This window comes from Rosa chinensis, chromosome 1 (genome assembly GCF_002994745.2).
Source record: "Rosa chinensis cultivar Old Blush chromosome 1, RchiOBHm-V2, whole genome shotgun sequence".
NCBI lineage: Eukaryota > Viridiplantae > Streptophyta > Magnoliopsida > Rosales > Rosaceae > Rosa > Rosa chinensis.
Genome location: NC_037088.1, coordinates 27,625,373 through 27,643,840, shown reverse-complemented (window position 1 = coordinate 27,643,840; position 18,468 = coordinate 27,625,373). Strand labels below are relative to the sequence as shown.

General features: G+C 37.1%; 1 protein-coding gene and 2 long non-coding RNA genes across 4 annotated transcripts; 1 reads left to right on the top strand and 2 right to left on the bottom strand.

The window, feature by feature from the left end:
• Positions 1–1,807: 1,807 nt before the first annotated feature.
• Positions 1,808–3,159, bottom strand: LOC112186258. Of its 2 annotated transcripts, none has more exons than XR_002930717.2 (5): positions 3,134–3,159; positions 2,909–2,947; positions 2,748–2,822; positions 2,606–2,666; positions 1,808–2,241 (listed from the first exon to the last, which is right to left on the bottom strand). It is a non-coding gene; the product is annotated as an uncharacterized LOC112186258 (long non-coding RNA). The 2 variants fall into 2 exon arrangements; XR_005803318.1 differs by having other exon boundaries at positions 2,913–2,947; positions 3,134–3,154.
• A 181-nt stretch (positions 3,160–3,340) lies between these two features.
• On the bottom strand, positions 3,341–5,493 carry LOC112188057. The gene is made up of 4 exons (XR_002931289.2): positions 5,101–5,493; positions 4,665–4,829; positions 4,226–4,331; positions 3,341–3,402 (listed from the first exon to the last, which is right to left on the bottom strand). It is a non-coding gene; the product is annotated as an uncharacterized LOC112188057 (long non-coding RNA).
• A 5,223-nt stretch (positions 5,494–10,716) lies between these two features.
• LOC112164159 (uncharacterized protein At3g49140) lies at positions 10,717–15,799 on the top strand. Its single transcript, XM_040505783.1, has 10 exons — positions 10,717–10,850; positions 11,294–11,417; positions 11,931–12,162; positions 12,342–12,442; positions 12,534–12,600; positions 13,171–13,287; positions 13,927–14,022; positions 15,082–15,235; positions 15,553–15,662; positions 15,764–15,799. Exons 1-10 carry the CDS (start codon positions 10,817–10,819, stop codon positions 15,797–15,799), a joined length of 1,071 nt encoding a protein of 356 aa, XP_040361717.1. The 5' UTR covers positions 10,717–10,816.
• Positions 15,800–18,468: the final 2,669 nt, after the last annotated feature.

Below are 18,468 nucleotides of genomic sequence, written 5' to 3'. Positions count from 1 at the left end.
ATAAGTTCATCTAATTGCAACCTTTTTCAATTAAATTCGGTTCTTGTCCAAAACCTTTACTACTTTTGATTCAAGTTCAAAAAACAATTAGGTGAATCATGTTCTTAAATCTACCATCAATTATACATAAACCCTAAAAGTTTCGAACCAATTAGAATAAACATATAAAATATATCAATCAAGCAAATTTAATTGAACAAACTCACATAAGCAACTTTAGAATCACAATATAGGAATCGAAAATCTTATTCAATCATAAAAATTAGGCTTAAACACGTGAACTATAAATCGAATAATACGTTAATTGAGACCCCAATCTTTGGTTGTTGTGTCGCACAGATTTCAGGCCATCCCTTGTATCTTCTTCTAATCAGCAAATCACAGTGTTTTACTCCCTGGATGGAGTTAGCTGCAACATCACAGCGGTGTATGCAAAGACTACCATATTGGGTCGTCGTCAGCTTTGGAGTGATTTGAGTTATTTACACCAAAGTGTGGAGAAATTTTTCTATGCTACCGTCACACCAAATGGCTTGTGTGACGTCCACTTAAACGCTCCCACATGGATATTGGATCCAACTCAGATCTAAGTTGAAAACTGAGTTCTGTAAAATACCCTTTGGGTTGAAGATCCAGTTCCCTTCAATCTTTCTATGAAGTCCTTATTCGAGCAACTTTTCTCCCATCTCCACTGGTATCTACCTCTCAGCGAAACCACCACACTGAAATTCATAGGTATTTAAAAACAAAAACAAAAAACGTAAGAAGAAACCCAATCATATATCCATAAGACGTGAATCTCTTATTTGAATCAATTTTGATAATGAGAAGATGGGTATGTGCATGGAAGAAGACATCTCTTGGGTGGATCAATGCAACGTGGTGGGCATCTAATGTAACCTAGAAGTCTAAAAACTCAGATGAATGAATCCACATTCATATATTGAATCTCGTACAAACCCAGAAATATACAAACCCAGGATTGAGCATTCTCTCTTCTAAGTTGGATATTTACCCAAAAGTCTACTAACCAGATGAATGAATAATTCCAACAAAACATTGAGCTTAAGCTGGGTATTGTTGAAATTATTCCAAATATTGATTCAACTATTTACAATCAATCTTCTCCATTTTAATTGAAATCTTCTTTTCCAGACAAAAGAATAGTCATGTGAAATCAGATTCATGAGTTTTTGTTTTTGGCATAGCCTAGATAAGAAAAATTGGGTCTTCAAACGAACTTCAGGAGGTTTTTTTTATCCCATAAGGATTGATATTCGATCGATGATTATGTTTGAGATTGTAGCTTCTTTTGAAGGAATTGCATAGTGTTGAGAATTGCAGAGTGGTTGAAGAAGATGGAGAAGATAGAAAACAAACCCCAGGTTTCTTTGCCGAGAAAGGGCATTCTAGGAAAATGGTTTTCAACATGAATTTGAGTTGAATCTAATATCCACGTGGGAGCATTTAAGTGAAGCGTCACACAAGCCATTTGGTGTGACGGTAGCATAGAAAAATTTCTCCAAAGTGTGATTCAGGGGCCGTGGTTGGTGTTGGGAGATTTTAATTGTGTATTAGGTGCTCATGAAAAGCGTGGTGGAAATGTTCCTAATGTAACTTCCTGTCAAGATTTTCAGCAAATGATCACGGCATGTAATTTGTTGGATATCGACACCAAGGGCATTTTCTATACTTGGTCGAACTGAAGGACATATGTGAGGCTGGACAGAGCCTTCGGTAACTTGGATTGGTTTGAAGCTTGGGAGTCCTTTGAATGTCAAACCCTTACTAAAACATCCACTACCACAAAACTGAGCTATAAACACCATTCACAATGGTGTGGATTGAAGTAAAAGACAACAATGATTGGTGTGTAATGGCAATAGTCACCATCTTAGACACCAAAATTTGAATGGTTGCCATTGCTGGCGTGACAAAGACTCAAAAATGCACTATCATTTTTTTGGTGACTTACAAACTGTGGGCCCCATCATCAGAAAACACACTATCTAACAATGGTGACTGCAATATTTAAAATTTAAAAAAAAATGAAAATTAATATACAACCTCAATAGTTGTTATCAAATCACTTTTGTGAAAGAAAAAATAAACAAATCTAGGCATGATATCTGCAACTTCCACTTCTCCTCCATGGATGACTACATAAACAAGCCACATAAACAAAGATCACATCTACAATTCATAGATCATAGTCATGACTGCAAGTAATATTCTCCAAGACTGAAAAAGATCAGAGAAAGATGTTAATTTCAACCTGCCCAAAGGATCGCCATCTAGAATATCAGTTCTAGCATTGTAGATTATGAACACAGGAGCAAAATTATGAGCAGCAACCTAACATTCATATAAAGTTATTGAGTTCACATGGAAGTACTTTTAATCAAATAATTACACAACCAAACAGTGTCTAGAAGAAAAACTATTGCTAAAGACTGTCATATAGAAAACGGCAGCACATGACTTGTAAGTATATACCTCAAGAGCTTCATCTAACTTTCTCAAGTACTCTCAAGGGATTATGTTACACAAAGCCATGGACAAAACAACTAAAATCTGATATGATGATGGGATAACGAAGACTCACCGCTCCTTCAATCCTGAAAATGTGGGCTGCTATGCATGGAGACCCTGTTTCTGCCTGGAATCTGCAGAGGAGCAAGCATTGTTATAGAAAAGATAGCAGGTTGAAGATGTGGACAACCAAACAGTTAGAGCAGCGAGCTTACATTAGGAGAGAGACCCGCAGCAAACCAATGCCCACCACCAGGATGATGATCTACCCATATGTTTTGAGCAACAGGCTAAGAGAAGAGAAGAGCGCAATGAGCACAAAAACCATGAAGAAGAGAAAACGAAATAGAAGTAGTTAGTATTAACAAATGCAAACCTACTTGTCTTCCATTCATTGTTTCTTTTTTCCGTTGATCTAGATAAAGCAGAAATGCAAGATATGAACAAATCTTAAGAACCGAACCATATAATACTGAAATTACTCACTGAAGTAAATAACTCTTGAATGTCAGCAATCATGGTTCACATAAAAACCTATGATTTAAACAAATAACTGTTCAATGTTCAGTGCAGCAAATAATTGTTCCTATAAAATTCATACCTGAATCCAAAGTAACAGAAGCTGATAACACACTGTTCCCAGTGCCTACAGAATCAAACAATTGAATTTAGACAATTGTAGAGCAGCATTATCACACAAACTATGATCTGAATACGAAAAAGAAAAGCACCGAAAATAGACGAAACCAAAAATAAAGATAATAAACTGTGACAGGTCTACCTGAATAACAATAAGAGATGAAGATAATGTTAATCAACAGACAGAAGAATAATGGCAGTGAAACGATACAAAATTCCGTCGAACACAATCTGCAAACCCAAAAAAAAAAACAATAATGAGATCATGAAAGTAATTATAAAACAGATAAAACAAAGCCAAAAACAATTCACATGTATTAAGATAGACCCTCCCTATTCCTAAATTGAAATTCAGTGATACCTAAATAAAATCAAAATACTCAAACGATCTTACATGAAAATCATCGCAAACCTCAAATGTAAAACCAAAATCTTACCTAAAAGTGAATATAATGTGAATATAATCCAAATACAAACTGGACATCATTGAATCAGAAAAAACCTTTTAAAACAACTCATTGTAAAATAACAAAAATTAAACTGAATTTAAACTGCCCAAAGATTGCAAACAAATTTATAACCTCTTTCATAAAAACTACATTGCTCCTCCCTAGAGATTGCAGACAAATTTACAACAAATAATGAATTGAAAACAATAACAATAGGCAAATCTATAAGCCCTTGCATGAAAACTATACTGCTCCTCCCTAACTAAATTGTAGACCAATGAGTGCAAACTAACAAACTACTCCTCCTTAAAAGCAAAGAAGATACAGCTCCCTAACAAACGACACCACCTTAAAGTGTATAAATTTAAGCAAAGGACATTAATCTTATCTAGGCCAAAAGTTGTATAAATTTCAGCCTTATCACACAAAATAAGCCAAGCTAGTAAAAGTTGCACCCTTTCGAACCCTATGCTGATGCAAACTGCAAGGAATTCTCAAGTGATAAAACCTGATCTTCTACTTCCAAGTTTCAAGTAAAGATGGGAGAGGGAAAAAAAAAAGAAAAAGGAAAAACACATAATTCAAGCAGAACAGTAGGCAAATACCAACTGATCAAAGAAAACACACACAGCTTCCCGTCTTCTTCTTCTTTCTTCTTTCTCTTGTTTCCCTGTTCTCTTCTCTCTCTTTCTTTTTACTGTCGCCTCCTCTCTGTCGGGGGAACAACAAAACCCATAAGAATAGTTACGCGGCTATGATATAATCTGATTTTCATTGTTTATATACATACAAGTGAATAACTTGACTGTTACGCGGCTATACCAAAAATGGTCACCTACAGCCTACTGAGATACCTAAGTCGGTGTAAACTATAAACAAGTGAGAGGTAGAATTATAAGAAGTCATCGAGCTCCCTTATTTCAAATTTTGAAAGACAAATTCACGAATCTTCTTGGTAACAGAGTATTCCACTATGTATGCACAGGAAGTAAACAAAAGAGGGTATCTCAATTTCTTATTTAAATATATAGCTGACAAACTCACTTGTTCACAATTCTCGAATCTTCTTGGCACAGCAAAAATTCACGTTTACAGTGGCAATCACCACTAAGATGGCCAGCACGAATCTGTTCCAGCATGAATTAGCTCATGTATCACTACTTGGTTGACCTCATCTTGCACGTTCATGTGATTACTACACACCATTATCTGAAAGACAAATCATTCACAAAAGCCATTTTGTTCAAATCCCCGAAATTTCTTGCTATTATGAACCGCCACAGAACACACCCTTACAGACACAAAAGGAGAAAATTAAAAGAGCTAGAGAGCAACCCAAATGACGCAAACACTCATCCTAGGAATGACTTAGTCATTCCTCAACTACAAAGTGAAGTTTGTCACATTTGTAATAATCAAAATCATTTCAATTTCAACACAAAGTAGTCGAAACAAAGAGAAAAGGTCAAGTGTATAGTACCCATCCGCGGCGGGTGTATACTCCGGCAATCTTCTTCTCGCAATGAACAGCCCAGCAAGACCCGTCTAATATCCCACACCCAGATTTCTCCAGATGCTCCAGCATAAACTTCACCATCGGAGCAGATCCAAACTCGATTAAGACTGATGCTCCAGCAGAAACTTCACCGTCGGAGCAGATCGAAAATCGATTTCTCCAGATGCTCCAGCAGAAACTTCACCATCGGAGCAGATCCAAAATCGATAGTGGGGGATCTGCATGGATTTTGGATCTACTACCTTGTTCATGATTGAGAGATCGAGAGATACAGGAAGGAGAAGGAGGACGAGAGAGAGAGAGAGAGAGAGAGAGAGAGAGAGAGAGAGAGAGAGAGAGAGAGAGAGAGAGAGAGAGAGAGATCCAAACAGGAATTAGCGTTTTGTTTCTGAGGAGAGGGCTTTGCCCTTGATTTCACCTTATCAGCTTATCTACATTCTACACAAAGACGCGTTTGGTGAGTTGTGAATAGTTAGAAAAATATTTGTTTTAAATTGCAGGGACACGTTTGTGGGCTTTGGTGAGTGTCGGACCAAAGAAAAAAAGGAATGGTGAGTGTCGGACCAAAGAAAAAAAAGGAATGGTGAGTATTTTTTGGGTGCTGTCACCATTGATGTAATTGTGGGGATTGAATGGTATCTATAGGCCATATTTGTTGTAGTGATCATCAGATCATCATCCCATTATGATCACATGCTCGCACCTGGATTTTATTCCCCATCCTCCCTTTCGCTTCCAAGGTATGTGGTTACAACATCAGGGATTCGTTGCTATGGTGAGGGATTTCTGGAATAATAATTCAGTTTATGGTTGTCCAATGTTCATACTGGCCGCCAAGCTGAAAGCACTTAAAGTTATGTTGAAGGCTTGGAACACTAGTTCTTTTAGGGATATTACTCTTCGAGTCAGATCTTCGAAAGTCGAATTAGACCGTTTGCAGCAAGAAATTTCAAACTTGGGTCCATCAGATTTCAGGTACATGTGTGAGAATACTGCTATCTCGGAGTACCAGAATACACTTTCCATGCAAGAGACTTTTCTAAGAAGCAAATCTCGCATTCGTTGGTTGACTGAGGGAGATAGAAATACTACTTTTCTACACAACATGGTGAAGATTCATCGTGTTCACAAGTCCTTAGTTTCGCTCAAAGTTGGTTCTCAAATACTACTTGGTCATAATCAGGTTGAATCACATGTGGTTCACCACTTCAGTTCATTGTTCACACAAGATCCTCTTATTACAGACACAGGTTTGGTGGCGCGGGTTATTCCAGCTTTGGTGACTGAGGAAGAGAACTTGGGTCTCACAGCGAGGCCAACGGCAGAGGAAATCCACAGAGCAGTTATCAGTTTGGATGGCTCTAGTGCACCAGGTCCGGATGGGTTTAGTGGTGCATTTTTTCATTCCTGTTAGGAGGTGTCTCTCATGATGTAATCGCTGCAGTATCTAGTTTTTTTGATAGCGGATTTATTCTTCCTCATTTCAACTCCAGTTTGATTATTCTTATTCCTAAAAAAATGATGCAGACAGTATCTTGGATTACCGTCCCATTGCACTGGCAAATTTTTCTTTCAAAGTGATCACCAAAATACTTGCTGACCGGCTTAGTTTGGTGGCCTCTAGAATCATCTCACACGATCAGAGTGGGTTTATTAAGGGACGCTCAATTGTGGATCCTGTCATCCTTACTTCAGAGTGCATGAATCTTCTTGATAGACGTGGTCATTGGGGTAATTTTTCCATCAAGTTTGATATCAGTAAGGCTTTCGATACTCTTGATTGGAAGTTTTTACTTCGAGTACTTCAGGCTTTTGGCTTTGCAAATACATTTATTACATGGATTCACAAGGTGCTTCAGTCTGCTTGATTGTCTATTCAGATCAATGGTCAATCTTGTGGTTTTTTCCAATGTTCACGAGGAGTCAGGCAAGGTGATCCTCTTTCGCCGCTTCTCTTCTGCCTTGCAGAGGAAGTATTAAGCCGTGGTTTAACTAGATTGGTCTCTAAGGGCAGAATCTCATGCATTGCAGCTCCAACTAAGGTTACTCCTCCATCACATGTCTTATTTGGTGATGATGTCATGGTCTTTATGCAAAGCAATCCTCGTAGCCTTCGTGCTCTCATGAAGTTTATGGATGAGTATGCCCGTAACTCTGGGCAAGTTGTGAACAAAAACAAATCATCTGTTTTCCTGGGAAGATATGCTCTAAGACGTAAGGAATCCATTCAGCGTATTTTGGGAATTCGGGAGGGTCACTTGCCTTTCACCTATCTAGGAGTCCCTATTTTTCAAGGTAGCCCAAAACAGACTCACTTTCGATCAATTGCGGATAAGATTAATGCAAACTTACTGCCTAGAAGGGTAAACAATTGTCACAAGCAGCCCGATTACAATTGATTACATCTGTGATACAAGGCCAGCTCTTACATAGCTTTCAAGTTTATGCTTGGCCATGGTCTCTCCTTTTGAAGGTAACGTAATGGACAAGGTTTTTTTGGTCTGGTGATCCATTAAAGAGAGGATCAGCTTTAGTTGCATGGGATATTTGTTGCAAACCTATTGACCAAGTGGTTTAGGGCTAAAAAACTTGTTTACTTTCAACCGGGCTCTTCTCCTTAAGAATTGTTGGCATATTATTAATGCATCTTCTCCTTCAGCAATTTTTCTACGTGATCGTTTCTTCGAATTCGATCACTTCCAATATGCAAACCTTTCAGTATTATCAGAGATCCGCGGTTTGGCCTGGACTCAAAAAGCTTTGGCCCACTTTTCATTCTAAGATTATTTGGTTGGTAGGGGATGGAAATAGTATTAATTTTCACTCTGACAATTGGTTGGGGTCGCCGATTTTGGCAAATCAACAGCTCACGCCAGTGTTACATTCCTTCATGCCAATCAAGGTTAGTGATGTTATATTTAATAAACAATGGTCCTGGCCTTCTCTTTTTAGATTTTTCTTCCCGAACATTGCTTTGAAAATCCTTAATACAATGTTGCCGTTAGAAGAAGTCAGAGATCAAGTAATTTGGCTCGATAGCCCAGCTGGACAGTTGACCACGAGGGATGCTTTCAACTTTCTTTCACCGCCAAATCCAATTGTGGGTTGGAGTAAGTTAGTGTGGCATAAAGCCTTGCAGCCACGTAGAAGTTTGGTTGCTTGGAAAGTTATATATGGGAGGATGCTTACTGATGATATTTTACAACAAAGAGGTACTTCTCTTTGCTCCCAGTGCACTTTTTGTCTCATGCATGTGGAAACAATGAGCCACCTATTCTTTAATTGCCACTTAATTCATGACTTTTGGGAATGACTTGCTTCTTTTTTCAACGTGAACTTGCTGCACAGTAATTCAGTACTTGAGTTTATAAGCCCCGGTCATACAAATGAAATGATACATTCAACAATGCTACTTGGGGATTTGCCTTTGTATTGCTTTGTGGTGCATATGGACATAAAGAAATAAAGTTACGTTTGATGGTGCATCATTTGACTCAGTGAGGTTTAAGTATCTTTTTTTGGTCTCTTTAAAGGAGTCGGCATCCATTCAATTTGTTTCTTGCACTGCTACTTCGAGAATGCAGAATATGTTAATGTGCTTGGTCTCTCACCCTTGAGTTTGAAAGCTCCAAAGTTCATTCCTGTGCATTGGGATCCTCCTCCTGTAAATTGGCTAAAAGTTAATACGATGGTTCTTTTGGTAATCCGGAAACGGCAGGCTTTGGGGGCGTTTTTAGAGACCATGAGGGATTGTTTCGGGGTGCCTTTGCACATAAGGTTGAGGTTCCGAGTGCTATTGATGCAAAGGTATTGGCAGTAATAGAGGCTTTGGGGGTTGCCTGGAGAAAGGGTTGGACTCACTTATGGCTAGAAACGGACTCATATCTTGTGGTGCATTACTTCACTAATCCTAAGTTAATTCCATGGAGATTGTGAGTGGTGTGGAATAATTGTGTATATTTCTCTCGTCTAATCCACTTCAGAGTTACTCACATTTACAGGGAAGGCAATATGGTAGCTGATGCGCTTGCTAATTATGGTGCCACAAATGTTGGTGCTAGGTGGTGGGATTCTTTACCTACCTTCATTGCTGGACATTATGGAAAAGACTTATCGTCTGCTGTCTCTTATAGATTTCGTTAATGTGGGTCTTTAGATTTGTTTTGATTCCTTTTGATTCGTTGGATATTATTGTTGTTTTTTCTAGTTTTTGTATAAGAAGAGGGCTTTGTCTCTTCTCTATCTGTTACTTGTTGGGCTTTGGTTTGGTCCCCCCAACTTATGTAATTTTGCACTTTCTTTTAAATAAAATAAAAAATAGGGGGATGGGGGGTGGGTTCCCAGAGTGTGGCAGACCCTTCTCCTTTGGGATTGAAGGTGGGATTTGTTCCCTACATTGTCTGCCTCCGAGGAAGTAATATCGCCTAATCCCTTATTTTATTGAAAAAAAAAAATGTACATCAACATTCATAACTAGCACAAAGTCTGAATCAAAGCCATTTGGCCCGAATTTACCTCGACATATTTGAAATCTGAAGAACCTTAGATTCCCAATCTTCAAAATTCAATCATCACGAGTTGAATCGTTGCAAGCCACCTTGGGACCGAAGAAAGCTTCTACGTCCTCTGGCCTTCAAAAGTCCCCAAGAATGGCCGCCTGAGGTGGCAGGAAACGTGAGTTCCAATAAGGCCAGGAATTGCAGCGCCGCCAACACTTCTTGCCGTCGTAGCGCAGCCCACAGCTCAACCCAGGCGGCAAAGCTTCCACAGACTTGGAGAGGGGAGTGAGGCGAAGAGAATGGAACAAGTGGAGTGGCCAACGGTGGCCAGAGGAGGAAGAAATCGACCGGTGAAAATTTGACCCTGACTTGGGCTTGGGAACGAAGAGAGAGAGAGAGAAAGCTTTCCAAAAATGGAAAGTTGGTATTTTCTAATTTTTTTGGATTTTTTTCCTATTTAACGAAAATGAAAACTTTTTTCGTTGATCGTAACTTTTTCATACGAACTCTGATTTTCACTTTCCGCATGTCCACGAACTAGTATCGAAGCACTTTACAATTTCCGTGAATGAAGTTTTCACAGAATCCTAATGTATAAAAAGTCAACCCTTGACCCCTCGAAAATAAAACGTTTCGAGTAATTATTTGTCCGAAACACTTCTCTCCACTCTCGAACCACGATATTGTACTAACGTACATTTTATTAATTTCTGAAAATTTCAAGAAATTAATAACGAATTTTCGGGGTATTACACTAATACCATCTTAAAATAGCAGTCTTCTTCTTCTAACTCAGCAAAATTAAACTCTGATGGCTATGTTGATCATGGCAAGTCTGCAACGTACTCTCAATTTTGTTATCTGAGACTGTCTTGGTAAACTTATTGTGGTAGGATCTGGAGGAGTTGGACAAACCAGTGTTTCCTTTGCTGAAGCTTTTTCCTTAAGAGAAGGTTTGTGCAAAGCCAAGCAGAAATGTATCACAACATTGAAGTTGAAGATGACTCGAAACTTGTCATAGACTGTGTTAATGGCGTTTGCTGTACAGCTTGAAGGTTCAAGTCTATCATCAAAGACATCCAGCTAATAACTAGAAGCTTTGAAATATGCACCATCAAACACAATTTTAGAGAAACACCGTTCATCATACGACACACTCCGCCACTCTGCGTCTCTCTGTCATGGCAATTGCAGCTGCTTCTTCTCTTCCCTTGGGTAATCACTAATCACGATCACACTCCTCTTTTCCATTTGGGTTTCTTGTTTTTTTTTTTCTCTCAATATATGTCGGATCATGCCTTACTGCAATCACTGAACCCACCAATCCTGAAATACCCGTTTTCTATTTGCATGCCTTTCACAAAACCCATTTCGATTTTTCGCCTTTTGCTTCCAAAGTGCCTAGCTTTAATGCTTGTGGGAAGTTTTAGTTGTTGAAGAAACACCACATGCAAAAATGATTGATTGCTGCAAGTACTAGTTTCATGCTGTTAATCATGTCCTGTTCTGTTAACTTAATAGTTACTGTCATGTCGGATACTTGATTTAATAGTGAATTATTTTCACCAAGTGGTTTCTTGTTTGCATTAGCTCCCACTTGAAACCTTCAATTTTTCAGCGCGGGACACTTTTGAAACTGTTGTTATCGGTGTTTTCAGGTCATTCGCATTGCCACTCATGCCACACAGAAGGAGTTTGTTGTTCGACAAGACATGGGATCTCAAGCAGTTGGATGAAACCTCCTTTTGATGGTCGAAGATACCCTGATCCTCTGGGTGTAAGGTATAGCTTAGTTTATGATGATTTTTCTTATTTACAGTCTCATTAATTTTTTTACAGAATATGTAGTATGTTTTGGGGTAGTCTTTACCGAGTATAATATGCTTTTAATAGTATAATGTAACTGTTGCCTGAGAAATAGAGGAATGAAAAGAATGCCTTCCTTTAGATGAAATTAAGTCTACTTGAGTGAACATGAGTTTTATCTTCTGGTGCATGTTTATTTCTTATGGAGGGAATAATGAACTTCGATTCCTTTAGTCCTAATATTGTACAAATTTACCCAGCATTTGGGTATGAAGTTTTTAAAATTAGAAATGGAGTTTTAGGTGTAAATTGAAAATGAAGGAATATGAGTAATTAAAAGAGTGAGTCTCTGATCGTAGGTCCATAACCTGCAGCAAAATTTTCTACACTTTCATTAGATTTTCATCTGTATGTCATAATCTTAAACTTTTTTTTTTTAAACAAAGTTTACCCTTTAGTTGTTACAAAGAAAATTAAGTTCTATTACAGTTTGAAGTGCAGGAATCCGTTAGTTGGACCAACACAATTCCACTGGCTGTCTATTGGACATGGTCTTTGCCTTTCCAAAGTTTCGGTTGCTGCGGATTTCTCAGATTCTGCTCCTGAATCTTCTAGTTATATGACTAACCAGGGTTATCATCCTCTTGAGGAGTTGAAAGCGTGCAAAATGGTCCGAGACACTAAACTCACCTCTGCTGAAATAGCAAGAACAACAGTCGAGGTCTCTGTTTTCTAGAGAAGGCTGTTTACTAATTTTATAGTTTGAGTTCCAAATCTCAGTTAGTTGGCCAATGATGATGATATGTATTATATCTATTTGCGGGACAAAATACTAGAGTCAACTATCAATGTACTTGGTGTCATTACCATCCATGGTTAAACATTTTCCTTCTGCCTTAGGCTAACGACAGTGCTTTGCTGGTTTTCCCTGGGAAGATACACTCTGAACCACATGAACAAATTTCTTGGGCTGAGTTTCAATATGTTATCGACGATTATGGAGTCTTGTGAATCCTCATCTTGAAGTGCATAACTTTATATTTTGTTTTTATTGTACTCTTGATTTTAATTCCATCTTATTAATTACTTTGTAGATTTATATTTTGAACTGTTTGATGATGCGAACATATTAGAAGATCCTACAGCAAGTAACCCTGTGGTGAGCATTTTCTTGCTTTAATATGTTTTTTCTCACATAAATGCAAACCCTTCAGGTCTAATTCTTTCAGAGTTTGAGCAACTCTTAACTAGGGCAATTACCCTCCACTCCTCAAGTGTGTTGGAAAAGAAAAAAGGTTTTAAGTGATTTAGTAAATTATTCTTTGGTGCCAGTTCTAGGTCTTATATCAGCAATCTGTGTGTGTGTGTGAGGTTGTTTCAGAGATTTAAATACTAAATACCATAGTTTTGCATGATGTAAAGTAAATATTTAGATCGACTGCTATAGGTAATTGCATAAAGTCAATTTTATAAAATTATTCTAGGATATAAATCCTGGATTTTCCCTTTTTGGTATTGATATGTTCTTAATTATATGCACTTTACATAGTGCAGCAAAAAAGTTGCTTCTATAGGAGTTCAAGAAATTCTATCTCAACATCTATATCAGCCTAGATAGTGGACTTATTCTGGTTCAGATTGTAAATTTAAATATTCATTTATATTTCTTGTATCAATACTTATGCTCTTGGATAGTTGGACATTTCTAATATGAGTGCATTGCCTTCAGAATGCTTTGTTTGGAATGGATATCCCTACACACAACAATGGAAGAATAGCTGGAGGATTCAGCATTCTAGATGACCAGAACAGTGACGATATTCCTTTTGATGATCATTATCTAGAGGTTAGCAAAGATAGTCGTGCTTTTTAGAAGATATATGACAATCTCCCTTTTATTTAGATTGGATGGAGGTGCCAGAAACATAGGTAGGAATGGAAGATGGGGGGTGGGGGGGAAAGTAGAATTTATTACTTATTTGGTTGATGAAGAGAATTTGGACATGGTAAAAACTATTGAAGTGTAATGGTAAAACAAATTCTGAATGTCCTTATGGTTCATGTGATTGGTCTTGGACCTCGAATTATTAGCAAGGAAATCCCTTTTAACAATGACAAATAAACTTAGTTGCAGGAATAACGCCAAACATCTGTCTCTATGAATTTGATCTACATGGATTACCGGGCATTTTCAGCCAGCCAACCTAAATCCTGCCAAGACTATAAATTTTATTAGGGCTGGATGGCTAACTTGTCCCCATTAACCATGTAGTCTACTTTTTTTAATGACACAGAACTCTGGATGAGTTTCCTGGGTATTCAAATACATAGTTGCATAGTTTACAGGATAAATAAGGCTACCAAAACTTTTGTGCTTGATTCCTTGTTAAGAATTATCTTTTTTTTTCTTAAATCTGTTGCTTACATTTCTAAATTTCAATATTAAGTTATAGTTCATGCTCACATGCCTCTTTTGCTCACGTAGGTTGTACAATCTGAAGCTTTTGATGTTCTGGACTGGGAGATACCTGATGCTTCTACCTTGATTCATCCCATTTATTTTGCAAAGTGCTTAACAAAGGTAATCCTTGCATTTTGATCAGTAGATGTATGATGATTGAAATTGTTAATCATGAGCGAGTAGTTCCAGATATTCTACAAGGGATTTGGATAAGATCATATTGCATAATGTTCATCATTGCTTGCTATAGCCGTTGTTGTAACTCCATTTTCAGCTATGGTGTGGACCCTGTGGAGATGCCACTCAGACCAAGGGCCTTCTGTTCTAAAGTTATGAACTTTCTTATGAGTCATTTATGTTTTTGCAGTCACTTGTATGTTTATAAGTGGGTTTATAAGTGGTACTCTCAAGCCAAGCAGTACTTTCTTGACTTGCTTTAAATCCCATATGCTGTGGCTCATTACAAAAAAAATATAAAAATATAAAATAGTAATAATAATAATTATTATTATTGTAAATAAATAAATATTAATCCTGCTTCTTCGTTATATGGCGGGGAACATACTTTTAGAAGATGGGTGAAGTTATGGCTATTTGGAACCGAACTTAAACACTCTGGTTTCAAAATATATGCTCATAGAATAGATATGGTCTTAACTCTTATGAAAAAATTGATATGATATAGGAAAAAAAATCATTTAATATTTGCGCTTCATGTTGGCTTCACAAGGATTGAAGTTGAAGGAGATGCTCTCTCAGTTATTAATGCTTTGCAAGAATGCTCGGAGGATTATAGTTCTGAGGGTCATTTAATTGACGAGGTTAAGTTTTTATTTCAGTCTTTTTCTAGTTGTAGTAGCCACTTTGTCAAACGAGAAGGCAACAAGGTTGCTCATCGTTTGGCAAAGGAGGCGTTGAAAGTTAGTCAATCGTTTCTTTGTCTGGAGTCGGGGCCTAGTTGGCTTCATCAGTGTGTCAGTATAGATTTCCAGTGCGAAGTCTAATGTGGTCAATCCGTTGTAACAACTACTAGCTGGCTGTTGCAAGGTTGTTCCATCATTTCATGTATGCAGTTCATTATTATTAATGAAGTTCTATTTGATCAAAAAAATATTTGGGTCTTTTTGACATTGCTTTCACATATTATAGATCATTTACCTTTAGGCATGTTTTTCACAGGCCATCAATATCAGACATGACCGGAAAATGGATCACCCATCAAATGGTGTTTCTATTTTAGGATGCCTCATACCTGCATTTGCTGATGAAGAATTTTATGTAAGAAGACTATTTCATTATGAGGATAGTGACTATTACAACTCGGATGAGAAAGGTATTTTTCCTTTAGTACTGGAGTGTGTATCTAATTAAACTGATACACCAGACCGTGGGTTGAGTAAAATGAGCTTTTTCTCTAGATGGGTAGGGTGAACAATTTGGTATTTTCTGTTGCCATTTTCTTTTCCGACTCTGCACGTTTGTTGAAATCCATATTTGTGGTCATTAATTTCTACATTACTAGTTGAGTATCATTGTCAATCAGTCTGCTGATGAATTGTAATCAGGTGAAAATCTTGTTCTGGCCTGTTCATTCTTACAATTTACATTAGCTGGCCATTTCAAGTTAACCAAAACTAAATTTTTGTTTAGATGGAAAAGGAGTGAGCATTAGTTCCAAAAGTGACCGAAGCAAGAATTGCTTAGCACTCTACCGGTTGGAGATAATGAGAATAGAGTTGTTCTCAGTATATGGTGTTCAGGCATGTGTGGACTTTTTACTGCCATCTATTCTACTTTTCTCACTTTTGCTATTTAAATATGAAAGTTCTGCTAATAACATCATCTTCATTTCTAATTGAAGTCCAAAAAGATGTTGCCTGTGTTTTATGCTGGCTAATTGGACACAAATATGCAACTTTTCTTTACAATTTTGAACTGAGATAGTTTGAAGTCTTCTTATGTTATTTTTCATTTTATGACCTTTGCAGTCCACAATTAGCCTGCAAGATTTTCAAGATGCGGAACCTGATTTTCTTATAAAATCTATGTAGAACGGTTCAACGAAAGAGGTATTAGATGCGATGTTGCTCTTAAAGCTTTATGCAAAAGAAAAGGACTTCAAGTTGAGGTAATTAATATTTCTATTTTGTATATAAGCTGCATTTAGGGTCAAAGTTGTAGTATACATGGAAAAAAAATATTGAAAACAGTATATATTGATTAATGTGTGATAGATTCCACATATGAGTCAAATTAATCAAACCTGTTCATTTTACTTATTCATACCAATTGAAGTTGTGGGAACTTTACTAGGAAACCTTATGTTGAAATACCAGGGGATTCCTCTTAACATTCCAGGTTTCGGTCAAGAGAACATTAGTCTATATGACTATATGCCCTTAACTTCTGACAATGTCTGGAATTATCAATTACCTAAAAATGGGTGATAGAAAACAGGAAAAGAGGTTGGGAGTGGAATGGCTTTAGGATCAAGTGTATTATGGGCTTCAGTTGCTGCTATTCTAGGACCAGTCCATCGCTTCTATTATGATGAATCAGTTGGCTGTTGTGAAGTGGGGCTGGTTTTTAGTATTACAAGCAATCAGAAGTTTTTGTGTTTTTCTGGGTTACTAATTGGTATCTTTTTCTAGGTTTTGAAAAAAAAAAAAAAACACACACACACACAATAACACGTACAGGTAGAGAAGAGTCTCAATCAGCCAAGCTTTCCAACCCTATACCTAGAATATCTTCAGTGGTTTAAGTTTGTAATTGATACAGTCATTTTGAATAGGAGTACGCCTGCATTCTTATTGCTAATATTCATAATGGAGGCTGCTTGATATTTACTGGATTTTAGGAAGAATGTCTGTGCTGATTTCCGACTCACTGTGTACTTATATCTTATATTTGTACCAAAACTCTTAAAAAGATTCTTTAGTTGCTTGCTAGTTGCTACATTCAGATTTAAATAACTGAATTGAGGTGGTCGTTGAATAACTCTACTCTCTTGTAGGGAGCTCACTTGATGGGGGTGATACGCTCAAAGCAAGCATATAATTTAACCCTAGAAATATCATTAATAGTATAAGCAAGTAGGGATCGTTCTATTCCGGGGATTGAGGGTACACCTGTCAATGTAAGACAATATAAACAATTAAAATAAAAACAAAGTATAATATTTACACATATAAACACTATTCACGAATTTAGGGGGGTTTTAGGTTTTTGGTTTCTTCGAAAATTAAAAGAATTAAACTAAGTATAAACAAAAACACAAATACAAGAATGAAATGTAAGAAACAAAGATTAAAACCAAGTTCATGATTGAATTCGAATAAACCCTACATTGTTCTTCCAAGTCATGTGAAAGGAGTTGATCATGTGAAACATTCGAAAGCAAACGATTTCCCATATTTTACTTTCAACGCTAATTAATCTAAGTGAAAGCACAAAGACTAATCCTATCAAACATGTAATCAAGCCCTAGAAAGCTAGTCAATCATACACATTCAACGCAAGAAGCATCAAGAAAGGCTATCAACTCAAGTGCACAACTTAGTATGAATAAGTTCACCTAATTGCAATCCTCTTCAATTGAATTCAATTTTTGTCCAAACCTTTACTACTTTCGATTTAAGTTACACAAAACAAAAAGTTGATTTCATGTTCTTAAATCTTGCACCATTCATATCAAAACCCTAAGTGTTTCGAACCACATAAGATTAAAATACAAAAGATATCTATAAAGCAAATTCAATCGAACAATCACACATAAGCAACTTTAGAATCACAACATAGAATTCGAAATCCTTTATTCAATCATAAAATTTCAGATTATAAACCTTGTTCAAACATAAACGTTAACTAGAACAATCTTTAACGAAATCAAACAAGGAGAATCAAAAGTGATTACAAGAAAGAAGGTTGAATTACACCGTGAATGGAGATGGTGATGAAGAACTCGAATGATGACTAATGAAACTCGAAAGCTAGCTTCAAAGGAACACGGCTTCAAGGTGGAATGATGGAGATGACATGGCTTGGTCTTGCTTCTTCCTTCCTTGCTTGAAAAAGCCAAAGGTTGAACTAGAGAATGGAGAGAGCTTTCGCGCGTGGAGAGAATTTCTGAATTGTAGGGTGTCTAAAACGTCAAGAATGAGGAGTATATATAGGGACATTGGCCTTGGTCTCCAAGTCTTCATGAATCTTCTATTATTTTCCCAAAGAATTATTTAATAATTCTGCATAGCTTTGACCAATCACGTAGCGCCATGTAAGCCCTGGTGTATCATCCAACCAATCACAAGCCTTCAAATAAGTCCCAAATATATTATTGCCGAATATCCATGAATTAATTCTGATTTCTTCTTTATTTTCGGCCAAAATTCCTTTAGGAATTGTAGGAACGAATCTGGACTTGTTTTTGAACCTTTTCTTCCTTAAATCTCTCCATGGACTACCTTTAACGTCATCCCTTGATTTTCTCTTGATTTTCATGACAAAATGCAGATTTTATTCCTTATTTTCGTCCAAAATATATTGAGGGGCTTTAGGAACGAATCT